Source organism: Enhydra lutris, unplaced genomic scaffold, assembly GCF_002288905.1.
Source record: "Enhydra lutris kenyoni isolate GAN:26980312 unplaced genomic scaffold, ASM228890v2 scaffoldscaffold42, whole genome shotgun sequence".
In the NCBI taxonomy this organism is placed as follows: domain Eukaryota; kingdom Metazoa; phylum Chordata; class Mammalia; order Carnivora; family Mustelidae; genus Enhydra; species Enhydra lutris.
The window spans coordinates 7,346,446-7,357,426 of NW_019154126.1; the positions used below are offsets into that span (position 1 = coordinate 7,346,446).

Consider the following 10,981-nt stretch of genomic DNA (forward strand, 5'->3'; position numbering starts at 1 on the left):
CTAACCCTTACGAAGCCAAAGAAAATCGACTGAGTCATTCTGATCAAATATCCTCTGGTCTAACACTTACTTCATCTTAGAAAAGGAAAGCAAGTCATTACTTTGATCTGATAGTGTATTTAAATAATTAATTCATTGTCTTTACTGGCTGGTAGCCAAGCAGGCCTTTTAAAAACAGTGCATTTTTGTAAAAGAAAACACTTAAGTCTTGAAATCTATCACCTTCTTAAAAAATAACTAAGCTTATTAAAACTTAAAAGTCAATAGTTTATTAGAAAGGATACACTTATGACTGATCAAATATAAGGTCCCTATATAGTAGCTAAGTATGATCTTACAGTTCCTGAATTAAGGTGTACCCAGGAGTGTATGGTACAGTCATCAGCAGGTAGGCTGAACACTCATGAACTACATTCTTTACTCTCTGATACATAAATGGGATCAGTACCTGACTCAAACTTACGTACATCAGAAATGCAACCCATTTCCAAACTTTTAAACTATTCAGATTATTTACTGATGCTGCCTCAAGATCAACAAGGGCAGCAGTGCAGTTCTTCTCAATTACAAAACAAGTCTTTTTTTAATTAGAAAGAATAAAAACTATTAGTAACAATTCAACATGGTTTTATGAGTAGCAAAGTCAAAACTGTTTTCCAAGACAAAAACAGGGGTTGCAGGGAAGGTAAAAGTGAAGCAAGAAAAGAGACTTGCTGCTAACCAATGCAAAGTTTCATAATGATCTCATTTTATCCTCAGATTATTCCTACAGACAAAGCTCATTTTACTGCCCTTCACTTTATTGCACTTTGTAGATACTGTGGTTTTTTTGTTGTTGTTTTTTTACAAATTGAAGGTTTGTGGCAACCCTGCTTTGACTCCATTTTCCATATGTCCCATTTTGATAATTCTTGCAATATTTCAAACTTTTTCATTACTATTATATTTGTTATGGTGCTCTGTGATCAGTGATTATGATCTGCTAAAAGCTCAGATGACTGTGGGCATTTTTTAGCATGAAGTGTTTTTTAATTAAGGTGTGTGCATTGTTCGTAGACATGATGCTACTGTACACTTAGTAGACCACAGTATGATATAAACACAACTTTTATATACATCAGGAAACAACAAAACTCATTTGACTCACTTTATTTACATGTTTACTTTATTACTGCGGTCTGTAACCCAGCCCACAATACCTTCAAGGTATGCCTGTATACAAAGAACAATGATCTTTGATGTTGCAATTGTAACTGTTTCAGAGCATCGCAAACTGCACCCACATTAAGACAATGAACTTAATAGAAAAAGTGTGTGTGTTCTGACTGTCCACTGGCCCATCTCTCTTCCTCTCCTTGGGCCTCCCTATATTCTCTGGAATACAACAATATTGAAATTAGGCCAACTAGTAACTCTACAATGTCCTCTAAGTGTTCAAGTGAAAAGAAGTGCCACATGTGTCTTTAAATCAAAAGCTAGAAATGATGAAGCTTAGTCAGTAAGGCATGTCAAAAGCTGAGATAGGCCAAAAGCTAGGTCTGTTGAACCGAACACTTAATCAAGTTCTGAATGCGAAGGGAAAGTTTTTGAAGGAAATTAAAAGTGATACTCCAGTGAACATACAAATAATAAGAAAATGAAGCAGCTTTATTGCCAATATGGAGAAAAGTCTGAGTGGTCTGGAGAGAAGATCAAATCAGCCACAACATTCCCTTAAACCAAAGCCTCATCCAGAGCAAGGTCCTAACTCTCCTCAAATTTATGAAGGCTGAAAAAGGTAAGGAAGCTACAGAAGAGAATTTCAAAGCTAGCAGAGATTGACTGATGAGGTCTAAGAAAAGAAGCCATGTCCGTAAGACAAAAGCGTAAGGTAAAGCAGCAAGTGCTGATGGAAAAGTCGCAGCAAGTTCTCCAGAAGATCTAGCTAAGGTCTTTATCCAGGGTGCTACACCAAACCACAGATTTTTCAATGTAGACAAAACAGCCTTAGAGTGGCAAAAGATGCCAACTAGGCCTTTCAGAGCCAGAGAGAAGTCAATGCTCAACTTCAAAACTTTGAAAGCTAGGGAAGACCCTCTGGTTAGGGGCTAAGGCAGCTAGTGACTTTAAATTGAAGCCAGCGCTCATTTACCATTATGAAAATCCTAGGACTCTTAAGAATTATGCTAAAGCTACTCTGCTTGTGCTCTCTATATATGGAATAAAGCCTGGAAGACAGCACATCTGTTCAAAACATGGTTTACTGAATAGTTTAGCCCACTGTTGAGACCTACAGCTCTGAAAAAAAGATACTCCTTTCAAAATACGACTGCTCATTGTACCTGACCATCCAAAAGCTCTGACAGACATGTATGTACAAAGAGATTAATGTTGTTTTCATGTCTGTTAACACCACATCCACTCAGTGGCATGTGGATCAAGGAGTCATTTTGACTTTCAAATCTTACTATTTAAGAAATACATTTCCTGGGGCACTGGATGGCTCAGTCAGTTGAGTGTCTGACTTCAGCTCAAGTCATGATTTCAGGGTCCTGGGATTGAGCCCTGAATCAGTCTCTGTGCTCAGCTGGGTATCTGTTTGTCCCTCTCCCTCTGCCCCTCCCCACTCTCATGTTCTCTCTTTCTCTCTCTCTCTCAAATAAATAAATAAAATCTTAGAAATATATATATCAATAAATAAAATCTCAGAAACACACACACACAGACAAACTATAGCTGCCATAGATACAAATTCCTCTAATAGATATGGGCAAAGTAAACTGAAAACCTGCAAAGGATTCATCATCCTAGATGCCAGTAAGAATATTCACAATTCACAGGAAGGTCAAAAGATCAACATGAGTAATAGTTTTCCAAGAAGAAGGTAATTCCAGCCATCCTGAATGACTTTGAGGGGATTAAGACTTCAGTGGAGGAAGTAACTGCAGATCAAGTGGAAATAGCAAGAGAACTAGAATTAGAAGTGGAGCTTGAAGACATGACTGAATTATTGTAATCTCATGATAAAATATGAACAGATGAGGAGTTGCTTCTTACAGATAAGCAAAAAAGTGGTTTTCTGAGGTGGAATCTACTAGAAGATGCTGCGAAAACTGCTGGAATTCGACAGAGTTTAGACTATCACATAAACTCAGTTGATAAAGCAGCAGCAGGGTTTGAAAGGATAGATTACAATACTGAAATAAATTCTACTATGGGTAAAACACTGTCAAACAGAATTACATGCTACAAAGAGTTCAATGAAAGGAAGAGCCAATCAATGTGGCAAACTTCGTTGCTGTTTTCTTTTACGAAATTGCCACTGCCACCCCAATCTTCAGCAACCACCACCCTGATCAGTCAGTAGCCATCAACATCAAGGTAAGACCCTCCACCAGCAAAAAGATTATCACGTAATGAAAGCTCAGAGGACGGTTAGCATTTTCGTTAGCAATAAAATATTTTTTAATTAAGGTCTGTACTTTTTTTAGACATAATGCTATTGCATACTTAATAAACTACTGTATAATGTAAACATAAATTTTATATGCCCTGGGAAACAAAATTCATTTGACTCTCTTTACTGCAATATTTGCTTTACTGCAGTAATCTGAAACTAAACCAGCAAGATCTCCCAGGTATGCCTATACTCAAAAAGAGGAGATTGAGAAATCTGCCTAGCAATACCCAGAAAAACATAAGCAGCACCTCATTTGAATTTCAACAGTCTTCTCAATGGAGAACTTTTCCTGATAAGCAGCTACTTTTCTCAGAATTTATAACTCTCAAAGATTTGGGGAGGTGAGAAATGCTGACAAGCTGACTGCCCATCGTGTTCTGGCTATAGGGAAAAAAAAAAAAGGTCAATCAGCTTAGAGATGTTAACAGTTCATCAAAAATGGCTAATTGAGAAAACAAGTCTTAAAAGAAATTATTGTCTTTTTGAGATTATGGTTATCAATTTTTCCAAAATGTTTCATCTAATGTTCCTATCCCCCCGACCACTAGAAACCGTTTACAAAGAAAAGCAATCTGAAATTCTACTAACCAGAAAGGAAGTAGGCGTCAAAGGAACAGCATCTCAGAAAAAAGCACAAAATAGAAATGAAAACCCGAAAAGCTTTATACAAGGAATACCTTACAGGAGAAGTAAAATCAAAACAGAAGAAACAATGAGTACACATTCTTAACCCAATGGTTATCAGACTTTTAACAGACCTGTATTCTAAAATTTTCACATTTCTCTCCTGAGCATATTTTCACAGTAACTGATTCTACCCCTTAGAATCTGAGCAGCCTCTAGAGGCTCCAGAGCTATTATCTAACATTATTCTAAAAGAAGCTAGTGTGCTAACTGCTTTATATGCACCATATCCTTAAAACAACCCTAATCAAGACTAATGAAGACAAAGCTATGTCAAGCCAGAGGATCCACACCTAAAAAAGTAGTAGTATAAAGCCAACAAGGAAATATGCCTTGAGAAAACATAGTGGAAGGTAAGACTGAAGAGGTTAAAAAAAAAAAAAAAAAAAAAAGAGCTAAATGCTATAAGGTCTTACATGCTATGCCAAAAAGTTCAAATTGTTGTGAAAGCTGTAGCTTCACTAAAATGCTTTAATCAGAGGAGATATATGATTATATTACATTTTAGAGATATTATCAGCCACCTAGAAAATGACTGGGTACAGACTGGAGGCAGGGATAACTGAGGCTACTGTACTAATCTAAGAGTTCAGTGATCTAAGCCTGCCCTAGAAGCAGCAATGAGAATAGAAAGGATGAGTGGCATGAATTGAGGGAAAATAAATGTGGACTTTAGGAAGATAAAGTGTACAGACTACAGTAACACCAACTCCTCAAGGGCACATTCAGTGTGTCTAGCGCATAGACCATAGTATGTGTTTGTTGTCTGGAATGCAGAAAATTACAACTATAGAAGTCAAGAGTGACTCCCAGATTCTTGACATGTGTGACTAATCTGAAGTACCAGTAATGAGAACAGAGGAAAAGCATACTTGAGAAGAAAAGTTTGAATATGATTTTGAACATCCCGTTGAAGCCTATTCATCTCCAGTAAAGAATGACAATGTCATGTGCTTTTATAACTATTTCTCATAGCAACTCCATGGAGTAGATATTTTAATCCCTATTTACAAAGGTGGAAAGTGAACTTAAAGGGCTTTTGTACTTGCCCATACTATGCCCATTTACTAACAGCAAATGCCATACCTGCAATTTAAACCCAAAGCCCAAAGTCTTTCCATCACACCATAGTGCAGGAGAATAAATGTACCATTAACATTTATGAAAATTAAACTGGCTGTGGTTTATAATACTGAAGAGAATAGAAAAATAGACTAAGAACATGGCCAAGTCTAAAGGATACAAACTGGTCTGAAGTACTCTGATTAGGAATCCAAAAAAAAGCTATTACAAAAACAAAGATATGATGATTTGGCAGAGGCAGGGTAATGATTCAAAGATGCCTCTAGGGCTTCAAATCAGGATAACTAGAACCCCATAAAATTACCATATAATGAAAGTAGAACCAGACTGAAAAATAAGTTCGGTTTTCTGATAGATTGATTTCTAGGTCATAACACCAAACAGAAATACAAGACTGGAAATGAAAAAAATTGATAAAGACTTATTGAGTACTTACTGTGTATCAGATACAGTCCCTAGTTGTTAGGGATAGAAATGAAAAGTTTGGGTGTCTGGTGGCTCAGTCAGTTGTCTGCCTTCAGCTCAAGTCATGATCCCGGGGTCCTGGGACTGAGCCCCAAGTCAGGCCCTCTGCTCAGCAGGGAGCCTGCTTTTCCCTCTCTCTCTCTCTACCTGCCACTCTGCCTACCAGTGGTCTCTCTCTGTCAGATAAATAAATAAAATCTTAAAAAAAAAATTGAAATGAAAAGTTCTCATCCATACAGGAGACACTCAATCCATCAATTAATGTCAGGGAGTTGAGTACCATAAAGAAAAATGAAACAGAACAAGGAAATAAAGTGAGGGAGTACAAATTGAGTTTGTTTGTTTGTTTGTTTTTTACAGTAGGTAATTAGGGAAAGCCTCTCTTAGAAACTAACTTGAACAATCCTGAATGATGTAATGGACATTAAGATCTTCAAATACCCAGGGGAAGAACATCACAAGCAAATGAGACAGCACAATATAGAGAAAAAGGCAGGAATGACCTCGGAGTGTTCAGACCCAAGAAGCTTAGAATGAGAGTATGGAGGTCAATATCATATCAAGGACACAGGAAGGGGGCTAACTGTAAGCCATGACAAGGAATTTGCATTTCCCTCTAAGTGGGATGGGAAGCTACTGCAGTTTTCTGAGCAGGTAAGTGATATTATCTAAGATTTTTAAAAGATCACTAACCTTTGTATATGAGAACTGACTACAGGGGGCAAGCCTGCAGCCCAACTATAAACCTCTTGCCTAAGAAAGAGATATCAATGATTGGAGCAAGATAATAGTGGTAAGGCAAGTTAGGAGAAGTGAGGAAATTCTGGATATGTTTTTAATGCAGAGGCAAAGATCTTACTGACAGAATGTATGTGGAATGTGAAAAAGGAAAAAACCATGATGATTCCTAGACATCCGAGATGAGTGACAGGAAAAAACAATGGTGCCATCTAAAAGAAATAGGCAAGGATGAAGAAATGAGGACGTTTAGGTAAGAAAACTAAGAACTATTTATCAACTATATCCCATATTAAAGATAAGGAAACTGAGGCACAGTGTCACTGCTGATAAGCTAAGTTGGGCAATGAATTCAAGCAGTATAGCTCCAGAGTGTGAATTCTTTTTTTTTTTTTTTAAGATTTTATGTATTTATTTGACAGAGAGAGAGATCACAAGTAGTCAGAGAGAGAGGGAGAAGCAGGCTCCCCTCTGAGCAGAGAGCCCGATGCGGGGCTTGGTCCAAGGACCCTGAGATCATGACCTGAGCCAAAGGCAGAGGCTTAACCCACTGAGCCACCCAGGTGCCCCCAGAGTGTGAATTCTTAACACTAAGCTAAAGTGCCTAGTAAGGCTGCAAGGGGAAAAATGTCAAACAATTTCTAGAACTGAGCCTGAGGCTTGGTTCAACATTTGAAAGAAACAAAAAAGGAGAGGCCAAAAAGACTAAAAAGCACCTAAGCAGAAAATTAGAAAAGTTTGGTGTCCCAGAAAACAAGCGAATAGAGTATATCAAAGAGGAAAGCTAAGAGATCAACACAGAAATAGACTAGGAATCGACCATTAGATTTGGCAAGATGGAACTCACTAGGGACTTTGAAATAAAAACTTGATGTAATAAGTTATCATTGTAATTCAAGTTGAACTGAGCAAGGAATACAACATCCAAAATGAGTTTCATGTATTAAAAAAATGTTTGCTGAACGTTTTGTTAGTCCACATGCTTGGGATATAGTTTTGAGCAAACCCAAAATCCCTGTCCTCATGGAGCTCACATTCTAACACATTTCAGCACTTCTTACAGGGAAAAGCTATGGCCAATATTCTACCTCTTTGTATAAAATGTCACATTATATAAATCAGTGAATTTCTGACTCACCAATTCAGTTTATAAATAAAGCTAAAGACAGTTAATTTTGAAGAAATACAAATGTATACAACGTTAGGTGATAAATCAAGTGACTTAGTAGGAATACTTTAATGTCACATACTCATTGATGGACAAAGTGAGGAGGAGTGTTAAATTTATTCTACACACCATATTCTATATATGTTACTAGTAAAAAAAAAATTAACATGGGAGTCTACTGGAGTCTTTCCAAGTATTATTTGTTGGGAGTCTCTGACAGGTCTCCTCAGGATAACCTCTCACATTTTCATATATGGATCATGAGGAGTGAATTGATCCAAACACTAGAACCCAACTTTAAAAGGTAAGATTTCCTGGAGCAAAAGAATATCCTTAGTCTTACTGTCCAGCAGACTCAAGTGAGGCAGTCTCAAACAAACATTTATGGGATGAGACAACTACTATGTGGCAACTAATAAAATAATTACGGAGCATAATACAGGATATAACTATCTTTAATACTAAATAATTTGGTAAAGACAAAAAGTGTTGCAGGAGTTTGGAAAAGGGCGAAGATTTCAGTGGGCTTAAAGAGTGGTTCTCAGGTGGGAGCTATTTTGTGCCCCCAGGGGACATTTAGTAATGTCTGAAAACTTTCAAAATCATGGAGGGGCTGTAGAGCTCAGGCAGGCTGCTAAACGTCCTACCTTGCACAGGACAGACCTCCACAACAAAGATATTTACCTCGTCCAAAGTATCAATAGTGTCACTACTGAGAAATCCTAGACTAATCAGGAAATGATTCAATAACAGGCTGGACTGAGCTGGCTGGACCGAGCTGGCGTTTAATCATGAGCACATGTAGGCACATGTAGAACTGTAGAAGAAATAACTTAGAAGTGAAAGTATAAAAGCTAAAAGGAGCCTATGTTTGAACTGACTGGTCTAGGTAATGGGAAAGAGTTTGATACTAAGAAATTTATTTAAACCCAATAGAAATGTGTGTTTAAAAGTCAGTAGGATATAAAAGTGAATGTAGTTGGAAACTAGATTATATACAGTCATGAAAACGAGATAAAAGTTCTGGAAACAGAAGTAGGTATTAAGAAATTGTTATATTTTGAGCATTTGCCCTAGAAATTATTGCAATGTTATGAAACTGTTTGACAGCAGCAATCATGCCTTATTCATCACTCTCTTATGTCACTTAGTGTCATGTAAATATAGATCTTTCTAGACTTATGATGGGATCAGGTCTCAACAAACCTAATATCCTAAGCCAAAAATGCATGTAATTCACCTAACCTACCAACAGCTTAGACAGCCTACCTTAAAATGTGCTCAGAAAACTGACTTTAGCCTATAGTCAGGCTATATCATCTAACGTAAAGCCCATTTTATATATTTCATATAATTTATTGCATATAGTCTGCATATGCAGAATGGTCTGAGTATATTGGTAGTTTACCCTCGTGGTTGCGTGCCTGACTGCGAGCTGCAGGTGGGTGCCGCTGCCTAGCATCATGAGAGACGATCATACCGACCGCATATGGCTTTCCCGGGAAAAGATCCAAATTCAAAATGCAAAGTACAGTTTCTACTGAATGCATATCCCTTTCGCACCATACTAAAGTTGAAAAATCGTTAAGTTGAACTATTGTGAGTTGGGGACCATCTGTACTGCGTGCTAAGTGCTTACTGAATTAAATGCAAGTTTCCAATTGTTTATGAAGTATTGTTGGCTATCTCTAAAGTTCCATCCACTGCTGATTCAGGCCAGGCATATAAACTGGAATCAAAAATAGCGATCATTTAGTAGGTGACTACTATATAAAAGCACTGTAGTGGGCCCTTTACACATATTATTTCATTGAATCACAAACATAATGTACTTTTCCATTCTGTAAAGATGAATACCCTGGGACTCAAAGAGCTTCAGTGACTTGTCCGTGATTTCACTATGAGCTAGGCCGTGACCAAGATGGGACTGAACCCTCTTCTACTCTTAACCCAAACCTCCATGCCTCAATGACATGCTCTAAGGAAGAGTTAAAAAGCAAAAATCAACACCTGCTATTTGTAATTAAATTACACAAAATAACAAAAAGCAATTCCCTAAGGATGCCCTTACATTTCTTTACCACAGTAATTAATCAGTCATGGTATTTGGCTTGCTTTCATTCCATACTTGTGTGCCGAAGTAGTTCCTAAGTGCATTCAAATCACCTCAAAATTCTACTCCAGGAAACTCAAAGTCTTGTCATTATTATCCTCAGACCCCCGGGGGTGGGGGGGAGAGCTAACCTGTTGAACTGGTATACTCAATACCCAAAACCAATGATTCAGAAAACAGAAAAACAAACAAAAAAGGCATTTCGAAATCAAAATAAATCATCATTTTCAGATTTAAGGTCCTCTTCTTCACTTCTTAAAGTACTGAGACATAGTCTAAAGAACGCAGCACAATGGCTCAGGTCCTGAATTCGGTTTCAGTTGTTGCCAAGTATTCCATTTGCATCTCTCCCAACGTTTTTGAGAGTCTATCCTTAGCCAGAAGCTCTCTCCTCCCGTTACAATTACAAAAAAAGAAAGACAAAGGACGTTAAAATCCCCTAAAGAAGCTAACCTAAAACATTCTCCTAGGTCCAAACGTTTAAATTCATCCAGGGAAACACTTTATTGGAGGGCTTATAATCCTACCCTAGGTGACATACTGCTCAGCTCTCTCAACTCCCTTCTTCCAGAAGCACTGTCCCAGCACCAGACGCTACACCAGCTGTTCCTCCAAGGCCCTCCACACCAACCCTCTAAAGCAATTCTTTCGAAACCCACAGTCCTAGTCTAAGGCCCACTTCGCAGGCTCTCTGAGTCCCATTCCTTTTTTTTTAAAAAAAGGATGAGCCAAGCCCCCAACCTCCTCCAAACTCTTCAGGAAGGAGCCTCAGGAAAAGGGAAGCATTCAGCCCCGGCCAGGGGGTCAGGAACGCAGCAGAGAGCGGGCAGGGTGGGCTTGCACTCCGGTTCAGGCTGGACAGGGAGCGGCAAAAGCACTTACCAACATCTTGATCGAAGGGATTGGTGGCAAAAAGAGGCATCTCCGCTGCGTGCCCAGGGGTCCGCAGGGATTCCCCCTCGACACCACGGGAGTCAGGGAGCGACGGAGGAATGAAAACTCCTCAGGCAAAAACAGCAATACAGACGGACTCCCCAAGGCAGGCGACAGCTCCACCTCTCACCGACCCCCCAGCAACCGCGGCAGCGGCAGCGGCGACGGCGGCGGCGGCGGCGGCAACAGCGAAGGCGCAGACAAGGCCCCCCGCGAGGAGCCTATCGGGAATCTAGACGACCTCGGCGCTGCCTGCTCAAAACCTGCCCGGCACCTGCCCCGCCAAAACAGGTCCCACTAAAGCGCCCTGTCTGCCCGACTCCCCTTCTGACCGGTCATACCGGAGGGTGGGATTAAT

General features: G+C 39.1%; 1 protein-coding gene across 1 annotated transcript in view; it reads right to left on the reverse strand.

Moving 5' to 3' along the window:
• The window catches only part of LOC111155550 (signal transducing adaptor molecule), a 99,075-nt gene extending 88,298 nt beyond the window's left edge, over window positions 1-10,777 (reverse strand). The window contains exon 1 of the mRNA XM_022515765.1: window positions 10,573-10,777. Within this exon, the coding sequence (XP_022371473.1) occupies window positions 10,573-10,612 (40 nt within the window). The 5' untranslated portion in view covers window positions 10,613-10,777. The remainder of the gene's footprint in view (window positions 1-10,572) is intronic.
• Window positions 10,778-10,981: the final 204 nt, after the last annotated feature.